General features: G+C 50.4%; 2 protein-coding genes across 7 annotated transcripts in view; one reads left to right on the top strand and one right to left on the bottom strand.

Annotated features, from left to right (window-relative positions):
* LOC122371617 (disheveled-associated activator of morphogenesis 1-like) overlaps positions 1-18,008 on the top strand; it is a 64,641-nt gene extending 46,633 nt beyond the window's left edge. For 3 of the 6 annotated variants that reach the window (XM_043348044.1, XM_043348046.1, XM_043348042.1), the window contains 16 exons: positions 1,810-1,902; positions 6,701-6,784; positions 9,595-9,822; positions 10,295-10,492; positions 10,886-11,100; positions 11,453-11,637; positions 11,831-11,963; positions 12,268-12,452; positions 13,696-14,099; positions 14,505-14,540; positions 14,906-15,051; positions 15,363-15,524; positions 15,783-16,148; positions 16,450-16,642; positions 16,853-17,023; positions 17,219-18,008. In XM_043348044.1, coding sequence (XP_043203979.1) covers positions 1,810-1,902; positions 6,701-6,784; positions 9,595-9,822; positions 10,295-10,492; positions 10,886-11,100; positions 11,453-11,637; positions 11,831-11,963; positions 12,268-12,452; positions 13,696-14,099; positions 14,505-14,540; positions 14,906-15,051; positions 15,363-15,524; positions 15,783-16,148; positions 16,450-16,642; positions 16,853-17,023; positions 17,219-17,461 — 3,042 coding nt within the window. In that variant the 3' untranslated portion in view covers positions 17,462-18,008. The remainder of the gene's footprint in view (positions 1-1,809; positions 1,903-6,700; positions 6,785-9,594; positions 9,823-10,294; positions 10,493-10,885; positions 11,101-11,452; positions 11,638-11,830; positions 11,964-12,267; positions 12,453-13,695; positions 14,100-14,504; positions 14,541-14,905; positions 15,052-15,362; positions 15,525-15,782; positions 16,149-16,449; positions 16,643-16,852; positions 17,024-17,218) is intronic. The other 3 variants (XM_043348045.1, XM_043348049.1, XM_043348043.1) reach the window with 1 other exon arrangement.
* Positions 18,009-18,105: 97 nt separating this feature from the next.
* Positions 18,106-19,773, bottom strand: LOC122371613 (venom serine carboxypeptidase-like). The gene has a single exon (XM_043348036.1). It carries the CDS (start codon positions 19,738-19,740, stop codon positions 18,352-18,354), a length of 1,389 nt encoding a protein of 462 aa, XP_043203971.1. The 5' UTR covers positions 19,741-19,773; the 3' UTR covers positions 18,106-18,351.
* Between the last annotated feature and the right edge of the window lie 4,358 nt (positions 19,774-24,131).

Genomic DNA, 24,131 nt, shown 5'->3' with positions numbered 1-24,131 from the left:
GAGACACCGCAGACGACTCGTCCTGCTCTCTTGGAGAGAGGAAGAGAAAGAGGGAGGAGAGAGACTGTCACGAGCGTTCATTAATTTTGCGGCGCGGACGGCCGGACGGCCGTGTCGCCACGTTCGGTCCGTCTGGGCGGCTCGGTCCTATCTGGTCCGCGGTCCGGGAGAAAGGCCGTCGCGAGCGAGCAGGCCGCGCCCGGCCCTCTGGCCGCCGCTCGGCGCGTGCCGGGAAAGCAGTACCACTGTCACGACAGCCACTCACGGCTCGCTCGTGATTCGATATCGACCCGCAGCGTGAACCACGGCGGCGGCCGGTGTCGGCCGGTGAATTACAGCTGGCACGGGAGGCTAGTGGGCCGGGAACTAAACCTCCCCGGCTCGTGCCACTGTCCCGTTAGATCTTCAGGATCTTCGTAAGCCAGATTTTGTGCCAAAACCCGAGCCACTCCATACCATGATAGAAGCCGGTCCGGCCGCGATTCTCAGCCTGTCACGGACCGGCCTTGGGCTGCTCTCGTGCCTCGTGCCTGGTATGACACACGAGGCCGGCCGAATGTCCACCATCTGCCGCGACATTCCTTCATGTCCGGCAGTGCGACACGACTGACCTGCGTGCCACCGGGTCACTGGTGACGTCATCGACAGGTGAAGTGTGCGCCCTTCCGCCTGTCCGCTGTGTTCGTCAACCGGCGGCACAGTAAAGGGTGCGTGACCTGCCGAATGATTTAGTGATCTATTGAGGGCATTCCGTTCAGTTCGGGATAATTCCGTGCACTATGACGTGTGTGCCCGGCACTATGGGTTGTCACCATTCCTGGGACTGCATTCTCTGTCCACATTGAACCCAGTGAATGGATTGGCTGCGAGGGAATGTCAGGGGGATTCCTGCGTGCTGCACAGTGGAGCTACCAACGCTTGCCGATTCTGGAAGTTCGTTATAGTCGCCTTTGTATCGACTGAAGCAATAAAAATACAGAGCACAAGAAAGGAGGAATCAGAAGGGAAAGTGAAATAGAGTGAGAGAGAAAAAGAAGAGAGAGAGAGAGAGAGAGAGAGAGAGAGAGAGAGAGAGAGAGAGAGAGAGAGAGAGAGAGAGAGGGATGGAGGGAGGGAAGAAAGGAGAGAGGTTAATATTGATGAACACGTGTATGTGGACTGGAACTACGGCCGTGACTAAATAAGAACCCTCTCTATTCCGCCTATGGGTCCGTAAACCGGCCTGTGACTCAGTGCCGTGCCGAATCTGTCCGCATTCCATGCACGGCACAGTCGCCCCCTCCTCTTTCACTCTACCTTCGAGGGTACCGATGGGGTATGGTCACCTGGACCAAGCACGTGCTACTGCACAGAGCCGGATGGTACGGGGCATGGTACAGAATCTGAATGCTCGGCGTTTGATACGGAGGAGTGAGCTGATGCCACACTCGTGATAGGCCTTCTATCGGAGGAGTACTGTTGCAATACACATTACACAAGGCCCTAAATGCAATACATACCATATCAATTTACGTGGTTTCAAAGTAGGTGCGGATGGAATAGACTGCTTTGCTATTGGCACACTAATGTGCATGCTGTCCTGTACTGCTAAATGATTTTTATTGATAAAACAATTTTTAAATACACGGAGAAGAACCCTACCGATAAAAAAGCGACCATTAGGTATGCAAAATAAATATGCAATGATGGACGAGCGTTAGCCGTGAGCAGAATATTGCCGCCCTGAATTGATGGACAATTCATAACCACCATATTTCATGTTGAAACAGTTATCATTCTGCTCACCGATGATGTTCTTTCTTCTTACAGGACGAGCTTGATCTCACCGCGGCGAACCGGTCAGCAATGCTGGAGCTGCCGCTGGAGAAAAAGTGGCAGCTCTACTGCAGCCGAAAGAAAAAGGTACGTGCATCGCCACCACAAAATAAAAAAGCCAGTTGAACCAAACAAACATCTGTGTGTCAGGTGGCGCCTGGATCCGCAGACTCGTCCTTGGGCTGTCAGAGCGGGAGAATAGTTGGCCAATGCTGCGGTGTCATGATGCGATAGCTGTCAACACTTTCGGGGAATATCGTCACGGATACAGCAGTGTATCGAGTGTCCCTGAAGCACAATCCGGGGGGCTCGCCGTGAAGCCTCGCGAGGGAACGTCTCGGTAACGGAGGGGTATTGTGCTGGTTACCGACCGGGCGGGTGGCACCCCTCGGGGTATTGTCACTGGCCTTGGCACTGCCAATAATCCATGTGATGTCCCTGAGAGAATGGGTTATTCCGACCATACTTCTTGGTGGACGTGACCAGGTTATAGGGGGCTCATGCTCCTTGAACGCCACCAGGTGGGAGTTTGACAAAGTGAGGTCGGCGTAGGTGTGGCTCAGCGTACGCTGGCTAGTGGCTACGTCATGTTTATGATATTCGATGGCCGTATGTAAGTCTTACCAAATGTGTTTCACCATCTTACGATTTTTTTCGTTTTCCGTGTCATCTCAGTGGAAAACGTCATGACGACTTTCACCTGTCTTTTTTAATTACCTTCTGCCACTACGTCGCGGTGACCGTGTCTGATTTCATTCTATCTCGGTTCGGTGATGATGCGCTATCGGTTGTCACCCGACTCTCGGTATAGAAATGAAGGGACAGTGGACAGCTCTGGAGAAAACCTGCCCCCACGATACCGAGAATGAACAGGACTGGGATTGGGAGAGCGACATTCAGATGCGTTTAACTTGCTGGGCTATGCTGAAGATCGCTCCAAAGGTTATTTGGAATAGACGAATCGGGAGCCTTTTACATGAAGGCGACCGACTAATACAGGGGTGTGCACTAGAATCCGGAAAAACTTAAACTTGATGTATCATATGGGGCGTTCCACGACAAATCGACAAGTGCCCTGCACCCTCATATTTTATTTTTTGCTTAGAATTGGTCCAATGGGTTGTGATGGGCGGGGAAGCCAGCTGTGGCAAGGATTTTTTTCTTCGAACAACGGTTTCCGAGATATAGCCTCGGGCAATTCTTGGAGTTCGCGCTGCAGCCCTATGTTTGGCGGCCTATAACTCAGAAACTATTGGCTTTTTACGATAAAAACCTTATATGGTTCAACTCACAATCAACCAACAAACATTTTGGCTATCTCGGATTTTCAATTTTTGAAAATTTTGATCACGTGACCTTTTGTCCTATTTTTCGAAGAGTGACATTGATATTTTCCCCACTGAAAGTTGCAATTTTGTCTGATGACGATTAAAGCCTTATCAATTGTCATTCATATGCGATAATAAAAAAGTGGTCACGTGATCTAAGGCCAACTTTTGACCTTTCGACCTTTCGAGGTCAACATACAGATGTTTCGATGCGGATCGACGAGAGGATCACGATGGTGCTATTAGTTTGTTCCTAGCTGGGATACCTTGAAAGTTATTTGAGAAAAACTTCATATATATGTATAGTGCCGCTATTTTGACTTCCTTTTAGCTCCTGTGACGTCATCTTTGACCTGACCTGAAAATGACCTCAGTAAAAATTATAGACCTTATCCGTGTGTACCCTTTACCGTTTACCGCTTGTCGATATCTTGCTTTATTTTCGAGATCTCGCTGTCGCTCCCGCTCGTAATAATGGACAGGTCAAAAAAATGACCTGACCTGAGGTCAACGCAGGGCGATAACCACTTTTTTATTATCGCATATGAATGACAATCGATAAGGCTTTCATCGTCATCAGACAAAATTGCAACTTTCAGTGGGGAAAATATCAAGATCACTCTTCGAAAAATAGGACAAAAGGTCACATGATCAAAAATTTCAAAAATTGAAAATCCGAGATAGCCAAAATGTTTGTTGGTTGATTGTGAGTTGAACCATGTAAAGTTTTTATCGTAAAAAACCAATAGTTTCTGAGTTATAGGCCGCCAAACATAGGGCTGCAGCGCGAAATCCAGGAATTGCCCGAGGCTATATCTCGGAAACCGTTGTTCGAAGAAAAAAAATCCTTGCCACAGCTGGCTTCCCCGCCCATCACAACCCCTTACACCAGTTTTCAACGAAGAATAAAATATGAGGGTGCAAATTTAATTTTTTATTTGTCGATTTGTCGTGGAACGCCCCATATAAACTTTTTAAATATATCACTCTTCTTTTCCTCATAGGTTTGTGATTTGAGTCGCCTTCGATCGGAAACAAAATAAGTAGAAATGTCCTCTGAGTTAGAGCGCCGCACCGCAATTTTTGTGGCCCTCCGTTGCGGCCGCGCGCCCAAGGAAATTTTGGACATATTTCAGTTCCCGAAATTGACCGTGTACGACTTTGCGAAGCTGCTCAAAGAGTCTGAAGAGACGATGAGTGAGTCTCTGACTCCCAAGAGGAAGGAACAGGGCCGATTCGAGGTTCGGAAGCGGAATAAGGACTTCTTGGAGCAGCCCGAGGTCATTATTGGAGAAGGTCCGAGCCTTCCCATGCAGAAGGTGACCTCGAGGCTCAATCTGCGCAGGGCAACAATTCTTCGTGCCATTCACGAGGATCTCCGATATCATGAGCTACGTTCTCGAGGTGAGGCAGATGCTCTCAGAAGTCATAAAGACCAGGAAACTCAGAGATGTGAGCTGCTCATCACTTCTTTGAAGCACAGAACTGCCGGCCGGATCTGCTTCTTTCTCTGCGAGAAGATCTTCTGTGTCCGGTCGACCACTAGCTGTGAGGCGTCCTTGAGAGAGAGTCCAACAAAGGAACTTACAACTTGCTTGCTTGCTTGCTTTGTGTTTTCGGCCTGCCGCCAGGGGCGATTTCGGCCGTGATTTAACTTACAACACTTTTGACTCCCTGAGGACCGCCATTATCCAGGCCGTGACCAACTTGACCCGGGAGCAGGTCACCAACGCCTGCGGCAGGTTCCGGCTTCCTGTGGAGGCTGTGATTGGAGCTGGAGGGGGTTAAGTCGAACGATAGTGCAGAGGAAGGATCAGTCTTCGCTATAAAAGTAAAAATTTTGAAGTGAAGCCTTGCGATACCAAATAAACACTTCAGTTCTTTCCCTTAGTTTTTTTTTCCGGATTCTAGCGCACACCCCTGTACAAACTACTCCGTCAGGACAGAGGGACGATACATTTTATGGATAAATGACTGTCCATTGAACGGTGATAGTATCATAAAGGACAGTGGACGTCACTGTAAAAATCGACTGAATGCCCTTCGGCCCGGAACTCGTACTATTAAAAGCACACTCCTCCGGTGCCTGACACAAGCTTTAGCGAGTCAAGGTCAAATGTCACGACCGTGGGATAACTTGTCCTCACTCTCGAATGGCCATGCTAATGTGGTGTTCCAGCGCATGTCAATACGCGTCATTGGCCGTGGGTCGTCCGACAATTTAGTGGCATTGTCTCTGTGAGTGGTTTGAGGCGTGGAGAGCAGTGTTCCAGTCCGTCGGGAGTGGGAACGACCGCAACGACTTCCCGCGACGGCTTTGGAGTCTATTCGGAGGCCAGCGACGCCGGTCCGAGACCCAGCGCGCCGGCTGCCGAGCGGTCTTTTTGTTTGTCTCCTCGCTCGGCGGCCCTGTCACGGGAAACGTTTGGGCTCGGGTGGGTACTGAACTGGTATTGCCGCGTCACGGCCCGTGGAAAACCACTCAAGAGTAGCGCTAGCGCACAGGTCTGAATGGCGATAATTGTCGATAAAGTAGTGCTAACTACCGTCTTTTTTCGGATTGTCTAAGCTGACCACGTCAATCGACAGCTTCTCGTTGTTGGTTATTGTTACCACAATGGCAATCAATTCCATTCAGCTTACTTGTCCAGTTCACTTTTGCGCAGGTATCCCGTTAACTAGCAACATGCTGAGATTTTCCCGAACAAACAGTACGAGAGATACAAAGATGACTTTTTGTGGAGAGGCTGCCTTGTAGCGGACGCTCGCATTAACCACCTGTCCAAATGGGGCATTGTTCCTTCTGAGCTCCAACAAGCGTAACATCGATCATTCACCTTTCCCATTACAGCTTTACGATCTCTCCAGTTCCGTACTAAAAACAGTATCACCCGCTCAAGTTGCGACGACATTGTCTGGTGTGGCGTAACTGTTGTCCAACGTTTTCAAGTATCTCGTATCTTAATTGGCCCAACATAAGATTAGCTAGGGATGCTTTTCAGCATTCATTTCAGGTTCATTTGCATCACTCAGCTTTCCTACTTATAAATGACCTCACTTTTAAGTGTGAACTCAGCATTTTATTTTATATTTCATGTGAGTAAATATGACTAGATCTGTGTTAGGTTGCGCTATTGAAACACTAATGTTAGAGAGCGCACGGTCGCAAAGACAATCCCTTTTGGCTTTTACATAGAGTGTTGAGAAGGCAATAAACACACTGTCAGCGTAACAACCAATTTGTCCTACGTCGTTTCTTAGTCTTTTTGTCCTACAGTATCACAGGCCACGGAGGCGCGTACTGCAGTAGGTACGCTGTACCGCACAACACAGGTGATCCGATATTTTCGTCCATAGATGGCGCTACCAGTGAGCGCCGTAAAGTATGCTGTGCCGCATGGCCTGCAGGCAACGGAAAGAGCGCAATGGCGTGGTCGCCGGGGCATGTGCCCTGCTAATGTTGCTGGGTCAGTAATAGCTGCTTGTTTGGAAGGAAAAGTGAGAATCGAATGTGTGATTTGAACATTTATTACAATGGCGTTTGTTGTGTGTTACAGGATGACACGGACAATGGAAATGGCCACAGCTACCTGGCCCGGCTGCCCGACTACTACATCGACAAAATCACCTCCCTCACCGGGGTAAGTTTTGGTGGGAGTATTACATCGACAAAATCTTCCTTCACCAAGAAGTCAATGGGTGAATGAGCACCAAGGTATTCCATGACAAAATCGCTTCGGGTGGGGAGGTAAGTTTTGACACAAATTCACCACATGTCTTCGCACTTTATCTTGAAAATACTTCCCCAATAGACGGAACGTAAAAATCTCGATGAAGGCGCAGTGTATCAGATGGACGAGTTTGGTGTCTCTTCTAAAGTTAGGTATAGAAATATCAGAAAGTGGAAACAGGTATTCTATTTCCTAATGGTGGTTCATGGGAGAAATTGGAGGCCCGTTATCTTGCCATCTGGAAAGGGGACGCCTAAGGTGTCCCAAACCAGGAAATAGTCCAATCAGATTAACTCGCCGACTTTCGCTTTTCTATCGCCGGCTGTCACATTCCTTTTTCGAATATCTTCCTGAAACATTATTACGGTCCTTTTCGACCGAGGAGGGACTCGGCGGTTACTCCCAAGGCTTCCTCCCGGATCTTTGGCGGATCCGTTCCTCTGCTGTCGTCTGCAAGTGTCGTACAGCACCGCCAGTGCGGGTGTCCTCGACGCGGCAGCTGCCGGCCTCCCTCCCTCCCCGGCTGTCTGTGGCCGCGGGCGGGGACGGATACCTCCCTCGGCTCCCCAAAACGGGTTCCGCCGCCGCCGCCGCCTCGACCGGTCCGCAGCGCTGAGATGGTCCGATTGGCCCGTCTGGCACTGGCTCGGGGTCTGGTTTCCCCGCCCCGTGGCCACTGCTGCTCTCCTGTGCGCTCCGCTGACACGCGCGTGACCTGGGGTCAGCCTAATGACCGGTCACAGACACGTGACCGGGGCTGATGGGGGCTAATGAGCGCTGCTGCTAATCAGGTGGATCACGGAAGGATCGGTGACAGAGAGAGAGAGTGGTCATCGGTCAGGCGAGCCAGGCATTCCGATCGCACCTCAGGACCTTTCTCCCATGTCTCTCTCGCCACTGTTCCCTTGTCGACGACTGACCGTTTATGTGCTGATAGCACAGAGTGACTATAGATCATAATACGGCAATTTTTTTCAAGGCTACAAATGGGTCGAACCTTTTTTCACAAACTTACGTTTAATTCAGAGAAATTGCCGCTGTCCATCTACCCTTTAGCCAAAAATTCGTAAACCTGTCTGTTGTTACGTCATAAGCGCACCACAAGGCGTGGGTGTTTACGGAGCGAGCGAAGCGAGCGTAGTCTTTCCTTAGATTAACGGAAATTTCTGAGTATGAGCGGCCGGCCGGCCGTGGTCACGCTTTTGCGAGGCTTATATCTCAGCAACCACTTGACCGATTTACACGCGGTAATTTTTGTAGGGTAGCTTCATTCCTTCTACCAAGTATTGGACTATTCCCGATGCATGTGGGTGACCCCTTATGCACGTGCCACGTGCAAAACGAAGAGGTGTCACTTTTGTAATTGTTGCAATATCTCGGTAACTACTTGGCCGATTGCGCTGAAAGTTGGCATGCAGGTAGGCACCCACTAGGCAATGCATATCCATGTGCCAGAGTTGGGGTGCTGCTGCACGTGCGCACGTGCAGGGGTCGATTCCAGATCTCGAGAACGGCTGGACCGATGGCGCTCAAATTTGGTACATGGCTAGGGACCGGTTAGTAGGGTGCCGTGCAAAAGTCGGTTGGGACCCATTTTGCACGTGCGCACGTGCAGGGTGCCGCTTCCAGATCTCGAGAACGGCTGGGCCGATTGTGCTCAAATTTGGCACATCGCTAGAGACCGGTTAGTAGGGTGCCGTGCACAAGTCAGCTGGAGGTACCCCCTCGAAATTTCGCACGTGCAAGGCTCACCCTCTCGCTCGCTCCGTTAGTCGCCCCAAAAGGCGTTATACTGGTGTTAAGTGGGTCAGCAGAAATTCCGCGGCTGTTTGGTTAATTAGCGATAATCTGATCTAACCGACCGGCACACGATGTGTACGCTAAACGCTTCATTATGCGAGGATCTCTCGCCAGACCGGTGGTGGAAAGTCACCGGTCGTAATTACGCGATTTACACCACTCCGGGGCGTAATTATCGCCTCCGGAATCTGGCGGTGTCAACAGCCGCTGGGTAGTTTCACCCGTGGCTCGCAATCGCCTCGGCATGCGATTCCAACAACCCTTACGGAAAAGAGCTGACGGGCTGATTCGCAGTGTCCAACACAGCCTACAAGGCGGTTTACAGTATTTCGGACGCCGCTGATCTATATCAGAGACGCGAACGAGCACCGGACAGCGCCGTTTGCGACAAAGATGGCTATCCACTCTATGTTATCCGGGCTGGGGGTACCTCGGCGTCGTGAGTTCACGCCCGTTACTTGTTGACGATGCCGCTGTACGTCGCGACACACGGAATCACGGGATCCGTTCACCGCTGAGCCCGGGATCCGTTCACCGCTGAGCCCGTCTAAAGCTTAGTTCTTTGCCGTGACGCATGAAACGGGATGTGTGAGGTCTGAATCTGATGACATATGCTGGAACCATAGACCTCTGTATACAGATGTCTATGGCTGAAACACATGATAATAAGGCGTATCAAAGTTAAATATGTCAAAGGCACTGTTCTCGGTCAAAGAATATTGTTGGTGTAATGATTTCGTATAACTTTTAAGCGTGGATATGAGTTTTGAGCTTTCGTGTTTGTGTGTTTTGAAGTTGCGAACATAACAAGTAACTAGTTTATTGCCCGTTTGATACTATTTTCATCCATATATGATCCCTGTTATGTTCCCATCTGACGACTGCGGACTTCCCATCTGACCATGCTACTCCCGTTCCAGCTGTCCTTCCCTCACAAGAGTGAGGAGGAGGTCACCAAGCGGACCAAGCAGCTGGAGTCTCTGCGCACGGCGCTGCGCACGCAGCCCAACTCATTCGTCATCAAGTTCCTGGAGTTGGAGGGCCTGGAGGCATGTCAGAAGTTCCTCAACTCGATGGATCACAGCACAGCCGAGAGCAGCATTCACAGCAGCCTGATCGGCTGCGTCAAGGCGCTCATGAATAACACGGTATGACGGGGAGTGGACCGGGATAGGGGATGCTCTGACAGCGCGAGAAGGAGAACGTGGCTCCTATACGGGGGGCGAGCGGCAATGTTGGGATCGGTGTTTTTATACGAGTTATGATAACATGCAGATATGTCGGATGATAAATTGGAGTTGATATGGCGGATAACAATTTTATAACCGATTATTCTTTTTTATTCAATGTGGCTAGTAGAAGTTTGTAGAAAGTTTAACGACGTTGTGTACGCAGAACAAATGCATTGATGCATCAAACGAAATCCAAAGTGACCTTCGCGGTAGCTTAGCTAAACGTTTTGCGCTTGCATAAGCAATCATATGGCGCCCATGACCGCTGTGTGATTCATCTCCATATTTTCGCCTATGCATGAAGACGACCCGTGAGGACACTCAGCCACGCTGGAGTACGTAATATAACCCGTTGCGCCACTTCTAACCCTCTCCTCCCCGTCCTCAGAACGGGCGTTCGCACGTGCTGGTGCACCCGGAGGGCCTGAATGTCATCTCCCAGAGCCTGTCGTGTGAGAACGTCAAGACCAAGGTATCGGTGCTGGAGATTCTGGGCGCCGTGTGTCTGGTTCCCGGAGGCCACCGGAAGGTCCTCGACTCGATGGCCTACTACCAGAAGTACGCCGGCGAGAGGACCCGGTTTCAGGTATGTCAAGGGCGTCTCTTGTGGGGACTGGGTTGGGCTGTTTGCAATGCAAATCCAGTCACCAAGCTTGTGAGTAGAGTGGAAGCGTTTGGTCATTGTTTGTATTAAATTTGCAGGCTAACTCTCGTGTTTATTTGCATGCAATAGGTGTGCCTTATCATGTAGGTATCTTCTTAGTGATGTCGTAAGTGCATTTGTCACTTCTGTTTTATTCATTCTATTACGTGTGTGGTTATCATCAAGTTAGTATGTTTATTTTAGGTATACATATGCGTTGTACATACATGCGATGCATAACAGCAACCCCAGCACTTATCGAGATATCGGGCAACGTGATATGACATCCCTGATACATCTCAAACGCTTGGTGTTAACATGTGACCTCCTCTTCAGCGCATCGTGAACGACCTGGACCGGTCGACGGGTACGTACGCCGACGACGTCAGTCTCAAGACGGCCATCATGTCCTTCGTCAACGCCGTGCTCAGCTACGGCGCCGGCAAGGAGAGCCTCGAGTTCAGACTCCACCTGCGATACGAGTTCCTGATGCTGGGCGTGCAGCCAGTCATCGATAAGCTGCGCAAACTCGAGAACGAAACGCTGGACAGGTGGGTCCGCAGGCGGAGAGGAAGGGAGGTTCTTTGAGCTCGATCGGTTCAGCCGGAATGTTTGGTCGTTAGGTGGCGCTGGAGAGAGCGGTACCAGAGTAGGCAGCGTGGTGGTAGAGCCTCAGTTCGGTGTCGTGGAACCAGATCAGTCAACTCGACAATCCCAACGAGTATAACTAGTCGTAAAATAAGGATATTTGATTAATTTTGTAGATTGGTAAGGCGTAACGTTCGTGTAAACATTTAACGATGCATGCATGTTTCCAAGGGTGAACAATGAACATGGCTTGACGTGGGATCTCAATATAGGTAGATGCGAACGTCACCTAACTTGCTGCGCTTGTGCTCTCAGGCATCTGGACTTTTTCGAGCTCGTTCGTACGGACGACGAGCGGGAACTGGCCAAACGGTACGAGGAGATTCACGTGGACACCAAGTCGGCGTCAGCCATGTTCGAGCTCCTCAGGACCAAGCTGAACAACACAGCGGCCTATCCTCACCTGCTGTCTCTGCTACAACACTGCCTCCTGCTGCCTCGTGAGTCGTCACTAGCTGTTTTGTCCGATACTCCAACTTCTCTTACGACGATATACAGTTTGTTTTATCGGATGATGTTGAAATTTGCAACCAGTGTATCGGTATAAAGCTAAAAATATTCCGTAGCAACCGACAATGTAAAATTGATATCCACCTGTTTGACTGGAGGTTCGCCATTTTTGCTGTTTCGCAGTGGACTATGGGTCGTATCCTCAGCACTGGCTCCTGTTCGACCGCATCTGTCAGCAGCTGATCCTCCAATCAGAGAACGGAGAGGACTGCGACCTGCGGCCGACCGACATCAACGTCAACAACCTCGTACAGATGTGAGTAGCGTTTGCTAAAGAAGTTTCTATAGGAACATGCTAAGCAAACAGCAAGGTTTAATAGTGGACTCATGATGTCACTCGGAACAGCTCTGGTTAGCGTAACAACCGAGCCCACATATACACTCTCAAGCGTTCAATCTAAGAAAGAGGAAGATATGAAATGTGACCAGTTGATACCGTTTCTATGGCCAGTGAGATACTGACTGCAAAACCTCGACGGTTTCATGCATTTTAGGGAATATCTAGCCAGGCTGCGCGTTCTTCTGGCAAACTGACCCGTCACCGACCTTTGTGCCCTCAGGCTTGCCAAGGAGGAGGAGCTGAGAGGTGCGCTCACCAAGGCCGAGGACCTGGAGAAGGAGAACCTCGACCTGATGACTAAGCTCAGCGAAAAGGAGCAGGAGTGTGACATCAGGACTCAGGAGCGTGACGACCTCAGCACCAGTCTCAGTCGTCTCCAGGAGAAGTTTGAGACCGAGTCCATGGGTATGTCATAAGCATGTAGTGAAGCTCAACGTGTCGTACATATCGTAACAAATAGATTCATAAGCATTGCGATAAGTACTTCATAAAGTTTTTTTCTACATCTGTAGCCGGTACAATTTTAATCAGTGATTTTCAGCGTTATGCGAACCATACACAAACTAACTTATTTTGCTCATATTCAGAGTCCTGTGACGGTATTAACCCTAGAACGCCTAGGGGGGGGGTTGTATCAACCCCCCCCCCTGAGGTTTTTTAGAAGTGCACGCTAAACGGCTTGTCGTAGCGGGCTGAAATTTTCAATACCTTCTGGGGCAACCTTTGCGCATCTTTTGCCGAAAAAAAATTGATCGGGTCATGTCAGGTCACGGAGTTATGACGTCATAAGAGGTACAGCCTCCGGCCGGATTTTCACAAACTGAGTGCCAACGCCCGAGGTTTCCTGCCGGTGGTACGGACATCGGTTGATGGATCGTGATGAAACTTCCCATGCATGTTGGGGCAAGTATTGGCTATCATATGGTATAAGAAATTTGACCGGGTCAGGTCAGGTCACGGAGCTATGACGTCACAAGAGGAACAGCGTCCGGTACTATTTTTGAAAAGCGCCCGAACCACTATTTTGCTAATTCTTGTCACCTCAATGGGAATATGCAGCAATATTAGCTTCTATAGGGAGCAAATGGACCTCCCAAATCCAAAAATACAATCAGATTTTAAAAATTTAAATTTTGAATTTTCGAATTTCTGCCGTCGACTGTGACCTTGCCGACTTCCGGCGCTCCCAACGCGCCATTTTTAGAGCTAGGGAAACGAAATACATACCAAACGATAGAGAATTGATCAAGGAACACGATAGTGAAGGTTTCAAGTCGATATCTCCCACCGTTTTGCCGCAATCGCCGCCGAAAGTTGAAAAAAGTCTATTTTCCCGAAAATTTGACCTTTGACCGGTCAAAAGTAGGTCAAATGTTGACCTAGGACCAAAAATATACCACCAATCGCGAGATCTCGTTGAGAGCAATCCGTTGGGTTTTTCCGCTAAGCTCTACGACCTTCCGTTTCGAAACGCCAGGGGGGGGGTCGTAACACCCCCCCCCCCCTGGTCGTTCGTTTTATGAGAAATGGCCTGGTCGTGCGAGGGTTAATATTGATGCTAGTTATTTGCGATATTTATTTAAGCCCATTAGTCTGTTGAAGTACTTTTTAGGTATCTAACCGCACCAATACCTTCCTGCGTCCCCAGGTCACCTACAGGCTATCCAGCGGCTTCAGGAGCTGCAGTACAGCTCGGGACGCAGTCTGAAGGAGGCCGCTATCACAGATGAGGCCAAGATCAGCACCCTACCATCACGCACCTCTGCCGGCGCCGGACCGCCGCCGCCGCCTCCGCCCCCGCCCCCGCCCCCGCCGCCCGGCGGAGTGCCGCCCCCACCACCACCCCTCCTCAACGGGCACGCTCCTCCGGTGAAGCAGAAGAAGGTGCCGAAGGCTGGCAACCCGCTCAAGAGCTTTAACTGGTCCAAGCTGCCGGCCCACCGTATTGGCGGAACGATCTGGAACGACCTAGACGAGGAGCGTCTGTACAGCTGCATTGACCTGGCGGACGTGGACAGGACATTCTCGGCCTATCAGCGGCAGAACGGCCTGGTGAGTGTCTGAGAGAGGGAGAAAGGGTGAAAGGAGCGAGGGAGGCCGATCGCTTGATGAGCCACCACAGGTGTACGTTTCACATAGAGAAGTCAGGTGATCGAGGTGACTTTTTTGAACCTCTATTTTCATAGAGGTTCAGGTGATCGAGGTATTTGGGGGACAGTTGGCAAATTTTGTGAATTTTGTAGGGGTCTTGCCAAAACAAAGTTTCCTACAGATAATTTATAGCATTCTAGTGGGCGAGTCACTTTTGGAATGAGAGGAAGAAGTCCAGATAGCCCAGCCAATGTTCGGTATTTCGACCACAGTGGGTCGTTTAGGCTAGATGGCGCTGTACTATTACCACCACATAGCTGCTGTTGCTTTCATGAGATGTATGCCTTTTCACACGCGGCATTTCAGGCCGATAATTCGGTGGACTTGTCGGCAAATGACAATGTAAGTGAAAAGTGAGCCACCAAGGCAAACTACATGTCGTTCTCACAGCGTATTTAGGAACCTGGGAGCCGCATGTTGGTGGTTCATGCATGCAGTCAAGGAAAGTGAATTTTATCTTTTTAGCATTGTATTTAAGGTTTGTCTCTTTATTACCCTGATAAGTGCCGCTATAATCCGTAATCCCGCAAGCTTTAGCAAGTTGGTCACTTTTTCTCGTTTTCAATGACGATCGCTCCTGAAAAAACGTCTATCTACCCTTTACTATCACGCGTCGTCTATGGGCCGACTTCTCGCTTTCTAAGCCGTCTCCGTCTGAGCTCCTGCTGACCTTCTGTTGACCTCCACATGACCTCGTTTCCCCGCAGCTGGACAGCTCGCTGGACGACCTGACGAATGCCGGCACGTTGACCCGCTCACGGAACAAGGTCATCAGCGTTGTGGATGCCCGGAGGGCGCAGAACTGTACCATACTGCTCTCAAAGCTGAAACTCTCCGACAAGGAGATCAAATCGTGAGTTTGCCTAGAGCCTCACCCGATGACTTGGTTGGGGATATGATGGGCTTGAAACCTTTCTATTTTGACGTGTTTTTTTTTTTTTTAAATCACGACGATGAAATCAGCTTGTGAGTAAACGGTTAACGGACTTCATCTGAGAGAATGACCCGTGAGATACACAGCTTCAAGAGTGCTTGAATTCTGGAAACGAGAGTAGGTAGAATATGTAAATTAATAGAACAGGGATCGAGCGTAGCGTCACTATTTTTTCTTTTCATTTTTGCGATACGCCTAACTTGGTGATGTGGTCTTCCTCCTGCCCCCAGGGCCCTTATGTCGATGGACACCAAGGATCAGCTGCCGCCGGACATGGTGGAGCAGCTCCTCAAGTTCACGCCGTCGGCCGAGGAGAAGGCCTTGCTGGAGGAGCACAGTGACGAGCTCAAGAGTCTCGCGCGCGCTGATCGCTTCCTCTACGAGATCTCGCAGTGAGTGGCAGCAAAGAGAGATATGCTTTGCTTTGTTGGATAGTCACCTTCTAATACTGTTTGAGTTTGAAGGAATTTATTCGCGCGAAACCAATGTATAGGGTGAGTGAACTGGAGATTGAGTGATAATCTGCCAGGCCCAGGGTTAGGTGAGACTTATCTAAATTTAGTTTTTGATCAGAATTAATTTCCGATCGTTACAAGTTGATAGAGTTTTAGCTAAAACATTTTTTTGAAACATCGTATCTGAAATTTCAGAATCACCCACTACGAGGCGCGACTGAAGTCGCTCTTCTACAAGAAGCGTTTTGCCGAGCGGCTGGCAGAGCTGCGGCCACGTATCGCGGCCGTGGTCGAAGCTTCGAAAGAGCTGCAGCGTAGCCGACGGCTCAAGAAGCTTCTGGAACTGGTGTTGGCGTTCGGAAACTACATGAACCGCGGCCAGCGTGGCAACGCGCAGGGCTTCCGACTGGAGAGTCTGCGCAGGATCGGCGACACCAAGTCGAGCACGAGGAAACACATCACGCTGCTGCACTACATCGTGGAGCTGCTGGAGACCAAGTTCCCCGACGTGCTGAGGCTTGGCGAGGACTTGGGAAGCGTTCGAGATGCTGCCAAAGTCAGGTGGGTTGCAGACGTTTTTGGCTGCGGGGCTGCTGCGTGCTTGCTTGTTCTGTTCCAGTGATATGTGTTGGGACTGGTGTAGCAGCCTTTGATATCTCTGGGCAATTTATTTTGAATACTCATGTCTATAATCGAGCATACACTATGCACTGCATTTTACCAACTGGCGAGTGCGCTATGGTCACATTTATGTAAGAAATGCTTGATAAATCGTCTGTGTAGCAGTAATCTATATCCCTTACCTCGGACCGGCACTGTTTGCGTTGCACCAATCCCTTACATTTCACCGCTTGTTGGACAGCATGTCGGAACTGCAGAAAGACATGGCGCTGATCCGGACCGGCCTGAAGGACATCCAGAAGGAGCTGGACTTCCAGCGCAGTCGTCCGGCCGACTCCAGTGACCTGTTCGTGCCGACGATGAAGGAGTTCGCCGCCAAGGCCACCTACAAGTGCCGCCAGCTGGAGGATGAGTTCTCAGATATGCGGGCCAGGGTAAGTGGGTTCACTAATTGGGCCTCTTCGGGAGATGAAGAAAGCTCACTATGATCAAACGAATGATGTCAGTTTAGATGTGTCCTTTACCCATGTTGCTCAGCATACAATTTCAACCACGTTGTGACTTATGAGCATCCCTAACGATGGCTGAACCGTCGTTACTCGTACAAGCATCATATGAAACAATGACGAACTGTTCGTTTTCAGTTTGAGAAGGTGGTGCAGTTCTTCGGTGAAGAGCCGAACACCACCAACCCTGACGAGTTCTTCGGCATCTTCGACGCCTTCCTCACCTCGTTTGCCGCGGCGACCGAGGACAACATCAACGTCCGAAAGAAGAGGGAGGAGGAAGAGAAGAGGCTCCGACATGAACAGGAGGTAGGCGTTGGGTGCCACCTGGGTGATTTCATGAAACCCTTCCCAAGGGACTCGTAGACGTTCCTTTATTTGCTGTAATCATCTTTTCGTTTTTATGTGTGTCACACTAAACCGTCGCTCGAGTTACGCTTGCTCTCAGTGCGCTGGGTCTTATCGTCTCCTGTAGCTAACGCTCCGTTTTTCTGTCGTTTGCAGCTGAAGCAGATGACGCTACAAAGGCGCGGTAACCGGGAGTCGCAGCTGCGGCGCGACGGCGACAGTGACGCCAAGCAGGACCAGAACCGCGAGTTCGACGACCTCATCTCGGCGCTGCGCACCGGTGAGGTGTTCTCAGAGAGCTTCCGCTGCGCTAAGCGCAAAAAGAAGAGCCCGCCCAGTCTGGCGCGCCGCGAGAGTCGCTACGAGGAGAGTCGCGAGCGCGCCATTCGCATTGTGTAGCGCGCGAAACCGGGCCGTGCGCGGCGTGCTCCGCTCTAGTCTGCTGGTGCTTCGTTTCTTTGTGTGGTTCGGGAGGCCGCCGCCAGGGGCGCTGCGGTGTCCGGCGGCTGTGTGTGACAGGGGTGGGGTTCGGGAGGGAGGGAGGGAGGCCGGATGGGGTGCGTTCTGCCGACCAGGGACTGGACCTGACTCTGGCGGGGACGGTGCAGCCGGAGCTGCCTGTGGCCATCGAACGCCCCTGACGGGGATGGCAGGGACGCGGGCCCTCTGGGGCCGGCCGATGATGAGGCCTGTGGATCGGATAACGCTGCCAGGTGCTGTAGCTGTTGTGATGTTCGTGATGTTCATTCATGCAACGAATACATATGCATGTGTATGTGTGCGGAGTGCATGTGCTTACGCGCATGCGCTCTCATTCAATAGAAGCTGATGCGTTGTTTTGCCTCGTCAGGAAGCTCATCTATCTTATTGGTATGCCCTTTTGTAATTTTATGTGACCTGTTTACATATTTCTAGTGTCGCTCTGAATACAAACCTCATAGGTTCATCGGCTTCTTTGGCTAACTGTCGTGAACTAGTGAAGTTGTGAGAACGATGCAACGATACAGTACAGCATTCGCGTACCGATATTCGGCAACCCCATGTCAATTGGAACGTTATATTTGTAGACAGATACATGCGCGGTGCCGACAATGTCGGCAGAATGTCGGCCCGACATTCTCCAACATCGGAGGAGTCCTGATTCAAAGCATGTTGGCGGCTGGCGCTTTCTTTGGTATAGTTTTATCTCACCATCGCATGAACGCACATACGCATGAAGACTCATTTTAGCCCAAGACAGATTGCGTCCAGGGCACTAAAGAGTCGAAGCATCAGATTGCGTCGAAGCATCAGTCTTGCCACCCCTGCGCTCCGTATGTGCCCGTGAACCTAGTGATGAGCGCATAGCCGACCTCTGGCTGGTCGGTGGGCACCATATGGCCGCTGTTGCGGACCAGCACCTCATACAGGTTGTCCACCTGGCGCACGTAGCCGGCGATCTCGCCCCGCTCGCGCCAGATGACACGCTCGGCGTCCCGGTACTGCTCGGCGCCGTGCCACTCCATCGAGGCCAGCCACCGCTGCGTCAGCGGGTACGGCACACAAATGTCCAGCTGGCCGCTGTAGATGAGCACTCGATAGCCGGCGTCCAGGGCACTGGCCAACAGCGGCTTGGTCGTGTTCATCTCGTCACTGATCATGTAGTGGATCACGGCGTCGACAGCTTCGTTGTAGGGCAAGTTCCCCACGTGGATGGAAGCTCGCGTGGCCGGCAGTTTCAGGAAGTCGTTGAATGGGTCGTTTCCTGCGTCGTTCGGCTGCAGGTAGTTGTACTGGTTGGTGAATCCCGTTATGTTCTGGAAGAGTGTCGGGTAGGGAGAGACCGTGCCGATCAACACAGTGTCCCACAGTAGAAATGCTTCCGCCAGATCCCCCTGGTTGATCAGATCCACGGTTTGCGTGGCTACGTCGTGGAACTGTTCGCTTTGTTTGGCGTCAACCAATCCGACATTGTAGAAGTACTCACTGTAGTCCACCTGATTGATTGGATCGACGAATCCATCACCGATCGCCATGCCTTTCAGGTTTATTTTCACCTCGGCTGTTGGGTTTTCCACGTGAATCTTGTTGACGATTGCTGGCAGATACTTGCCTGCATACGACTCCCCGGACACGTAAAATTCATTGTCACGGAACTTCTCAAATGCGGTGAAGAACTGCGTAAGAGCCGAATACAGATCACGAGCCACGTCTTCCTCGTTCCTGGCAAAGCCTTGCTCGTCATAGGTAAAGCTGAATCCTGTGCCTGTGGGATTGTCGATATACAGCAGGTTGTGGGTATTGCTCCAGCTGAAGTTACGAGCAACCAGATTCAAATCAGTGTCGACACTGAATGGGCCATTTTCTGCAAACAGGCCGTAGAGACTTGAAGCGCCCGGGCCACCCTGTAGCCAGAGCAGAACTGGAGCCTCGAGCGGAGACGCCTGCTGACACTCGAAGAACCAGAAGAAGAGGTTCGAGTTGCGCTCCTTGTCGACGGTGATAAAGCCGGAGTGACTGGTGACATTGGCGCCGGCGCCGGGAAGGCCGAGCACCCTGCTCTGTTCGCGGGCCTGCTGCAGCTCCGCGGCCTCGATCAGCGGGGTCAGGAACAGCGGCTCGCCCGGGTCGGCGGAGCCGTGAGCCCTGCACACCAGCACCAGCGCCAGAAGCAGGGCTGCCAATGAGGGCGACACCATAACCACTGCTGCTCAGGTCACTCGCAGAGATCTACTGGCAGCGGCTCCACTTACCTGAACGGTTCCTGAACTCCGTGTGAGAAGTAACAGCTGTTTTAGTCCGTATCTGTCAAGGCCGGCTGACCTTCGTGGAAAGGTAGGTAGTAGGTACAACGATTCTAACTTACTGTTCTCTCTTTAAACCATATGAGTTTTTTTAATCGCTGATACGCGAAGGCTCTGTTACCTATCTGTCAATCAGAAACACAAGGACTAGAGTTGCAAAGTTTTCCCAATGGGCTGCTACCGGCACCGCCCCGCCCCACAAAAATTTTCTGGGATACCGGCATGCTACCACGCCCCAAGCAAAAAAAAAACGCCAAATTACCGGTATGGGCTTTGCCTGGCCAAGGTCTGGTCACTAAGGTTACAGTACCTATCTCTTTTCGCGACGGGCTTTCTGGCGATTGGCGAATGCACCAAATTTGACCAAATCTGCACCAAATCTCTTTTATAGCAAAAATCTTCATATCATGATTTTATTTCAGTGTTTTATTAGTAAATAATGTCTGATAGTTAAAACAAACAGGTATATAAGTAACTCTTCAACCCAAGATGATAACTTCTAAGAAACACAATTAACCTAATTTGACCAAATCTGCAACAAACCCGCATCTAATGTGCATCAAATCTGTACCAGATAGCCGTCGTGAGAAGGCCTAATATGAACCCGACTATACAAACAAATAGTCTTCGCACTATTCGTTTTGTAACCCATGTTTCATGTCATTGCTAGGTTAGATATAACATGCTTTGTGGCCAATTTTACATTACAAATTCAATGGTGTGGGTTAGGCGACCATAAGAGCCAGTTTAGGTTACGCTCTAGTGGAGGTTAGGTCAAGTTATTGTAAAAAAGGAAAATCATTACATTTCAAAGTTGATATTTTGCATAAAAAGGATACCTACCTACCTAGTTATTCGATGCAGCTCGCGACGGACAATCTAACGGTGGTCTTTGTTTTTCGTTAGGTACCTACGTGGGCTAGAACTGCTAAAATTGAGTTTGAACATTTGACTTAAACCATTTTGAGAACATAACTTTGCCAAAAAATGGAATTTCGTTTTTTAACCCTCGCCCGTATAGGGGGCGGGGCCGAACACCAGGGGCGTCGACACCGGTCCGACTTTTCCGACTAGTCGGACCACTTTTTCGACTAGGCGGTGCCCTGCTGTGGCTCGCGGGGGCCCCTGCTGCAGACCGCGGGGGCCCTACTGCGGCTCGGAGGGCCCTGCTAGAGACCGCGGGGGCCCTGCTGCGCCTCTGGGGCCCTGCTAGACACCGCGGGGCCCTGCTGCGGCCCGCGGGGTCCCCTTCTGCGGCCGCGGGGGGCCCCTGTTGGGGCTCTCGGGGGGCCCTGCTGCGGCCACGGGGGCCCCTGGGGGCCCCCACCGGTGGGGGCCCCCCGAGAAAAAGTCGGACCAGTTTTCCTTACGCGTCGACGCCGCTGCCGAACACCCTCTCTCGGTTTTTCGCAAATAACTCGCGTAAAAAGAGGCCGATCGCGACGAAACTTTCAGTACCCTCGAGTTAATCAATATAACACATTCTCTAAAAATTTCATGACCCAGACCCAAATGACCTTTGACCTGTGACCTACTTTTCGAGACCATGTTTAGCCGGAATCGTGATTCGGCGCATGTCGTCTCGCATTAGCCGCGCGTTTGCAGTCTTTTCGTGGTTTCAAGCGTTCAAACATGTGATATGATGTTGCCTGCATGCATTAAAGGGACTATCCCATGTTTAACCCTCGCCCATGTAGGGGGGGGGGGTTGGTGCAACCCCCCCCCCCCCCCTGAGGTTTTTCGGGAATAGTGCAAAAACGGCGGCGCGCAGCGCCGCCAAATTTTGGGTACCTTATGGGGCAAACCTTGCGCATCTTTTGATAAAAAAATTGACCGGGTCATGTCAGGTCACGGAGTTATGACGTCACAAAGGGAACAGCCTCCGGCCGGATTTTCACAAACTGAGTGCCAACGCCCGAGGTTTCCTGCCGGTGGTACGGACATCGGTTGATGGATCGTGATGAAACTTCCCATGCATGTTGGGGCAAGTATTGGCTATCATATGGTATAAGAAACTTGACCGGGTCAGGTCAGGCCACGGAGCTATGACGTCACAAGAGGAACAGCGTCCGGTACTATTTTTGAAAAGCGCCCGAACCACTATTTTGCTAATTCTTGTCACCTCAATGGGAATATGCAGCAATATTAGCTTCTATAGGGAGCAAATGGACCTCCCAAATCCAAAAATACAATCAGATTTCAAAAATTTAAATTTTGATTTTTCGAATTTATGCCGCCGACTGTGACCTTGCCGACTTCCGGCGCTCCCAACGCGCCATTTTTAGAGCTAGGGAAACGAAATACATACCAAACGATAGAGAATTGATCAAGGAACACGATAGTGAAGGTTTCAAGTCGATATCTCCTACCGTTTTGCCGCAATGGCCGCGGAAAGTTGAAAAAAAGTCTATTTTTCCGAAAATTTGACCTTTGACCGGTCAAAAGTAGGTCAAATGTTGACCTAGGACCAAAAAATATACCACCAATCGCGAGATCTCGGCGAGAGCAATCCGTTGGTCTTTTCCGCTAAGCTCTACAACGCTCCGTTTTCAAACGCCAAAGGGGGGGGGGGGTCGCACCAACCCCCCCCCCCCTGCATGGGTGAAGGTGGCAGATCGCCGTTTACGGGCGAGGGTTAACATGGGGTTTGAGTTGAGATAGCCAAGTTTGCGGCGAGGTTCAGAAACCACTATCTATCTAGGTTGCAACCCCCGCGGCCTCTTGGTGTTGAAGAAATTCGTTCCCTTCATTTGAAAATGGGCCTTGTACAAGGCCCGATCTTCAACATGGAGCGACCGTTAGTGTGACGTCACCTCGTTTAGTCATTCTGATTTAAATGGGTTTGTTCGTTGAAAAATCGCTTAAAACTTGGTCTGAACTTTATTGTGGTGCCTACAGAGTAAAAAGAATCAGCTTTATGACAGTAATGTGGCCTGGGGAAGGAGGTAATTTTGGGCTGTGACGTCACATATTTGAATGTTTGTGCTTGGAATATGGGAAGCCTAAGATGTTTAATGAAAAATAAATGCCAGAACCGTGTTCCTGGTCATCCAATCTATAAAGTCGGGCACAATTTAACTGGTTTTAACAACATTTTAGAAGGTGGGATAGTCCCTTTAAAGTGGATGTCAAGGTCACCTGAAGGTCAGGTCAGGTCATTGACCTTTGATGACCACGGCTCACTTTTTCGAGTTTCACATGTTTCTAGGCTGGTTTTTGGAGCTGAATTCGAATTTAGCAACCATCAGAACATTTACAAAGTATATTTAGCATGCCTTCGTAACATGTTACAAAGCTGTCAGAGTCGGATGACAGGTACTACGAATACCCGTCACGACCCCTAGATACTGGTTGACCTGACCTGACCTGGTTCGACCTGGCCTAAATGCATGAAGACATTATCTGTGATCAAAACCATCATGGTTTTCGTGATCAGCACCCTGAAAACCCCCATAGGTGCCACACTTTACGACGTTCTAACAGGTCCCGATTTTCCCGACTTTTGGGTCATTGACCTGACCTGGAAGGTCAACCAAGGACCGAGGACCTTGGCTTAAAATTGGGTATCATCGGCTTCCTCTCGTCACGGGCAACACGCTCGTTTTTCTGTGGAGGTATAGCTTGATCAGGGGCGAAACGGCAAGGGGGGTCCAACGCCCCCCCCCCCCCCCTTATACGTTCGCGGATGGGAAAAACACCAATACGGGCGCGGGTTAAGTTCGACCCACACTGCAAACTTCTTTTTGAACACAACACGAGATTTTCTAGCTGATTTATTGAGAAGACTGGTTAGCGCACATTGTATTGGATATATGAATAATATTTTCCAAATAAGTTTTAAACACCGATGATGTGCTGTTAGGTATACAAATCGCCGTGCGATGTATTAACACGCGCACTGCAGCGGGTCTGAGCCGAACACGAACTGCAGGGGGGGGGGTTGAAAACAACCCCCCCCCCCTGAGATCTCGAAAACGGCGCAACGTAGCGACAAGCGGTAAACGGCGTTGGATAGGTTGAGATGAGATCTACAAGAAATACTAAGATCATTTTTGGGTCAGGTCAAAAACGAGGTCACCAGAGGTCACCGAAGACAAAATGTTACGATTTTCACAACAGGAATTTCGCGGTAGTTTTTCTTGAATAACTTGTCTTGCACACAAGACAGAGGATCGATTCGAACGCCATCGTTCTTAGCTCGTCAAGGCGCATCGAATGATATATGATATGACCTCGAAAGGTCAAGTTGAAAAATTGGCCTCAGGTCAAGGTCATGACCTGACCGA

This window comes from Amphibalanus amphitrite, unplaced genomic scaffold (genome assembly GCF_019059575.1).
Source record: "Amphibalanus amphitrite isolate SeventyFive unplaced genomic scaffold, NRLGWU_Aamphi_draft 001263F_arrow, whole genome shotgun sequence".
In the NCBI taxonomy this organism is placed as follows: Eukaryota; Metazoa; Arthropoda; class Thecostraca; order Balanomorpha; family Balanidae; genus Amphibalanus; species Amphibalanus amphitrite.
This window is presented reverse-complemented; position numbering and strand designations above follow the sequence as displayed.

Excerpts from the sequence above, each read along its gene's own strand:
- LOC122371613 (XM_043348036.1), bottom strand. The coding sequence starts at position 19,740 with ATGGTGTCGCCCTCATTGGCAGCCCTGCTTCTGGCGCTGGTGCTGGTG.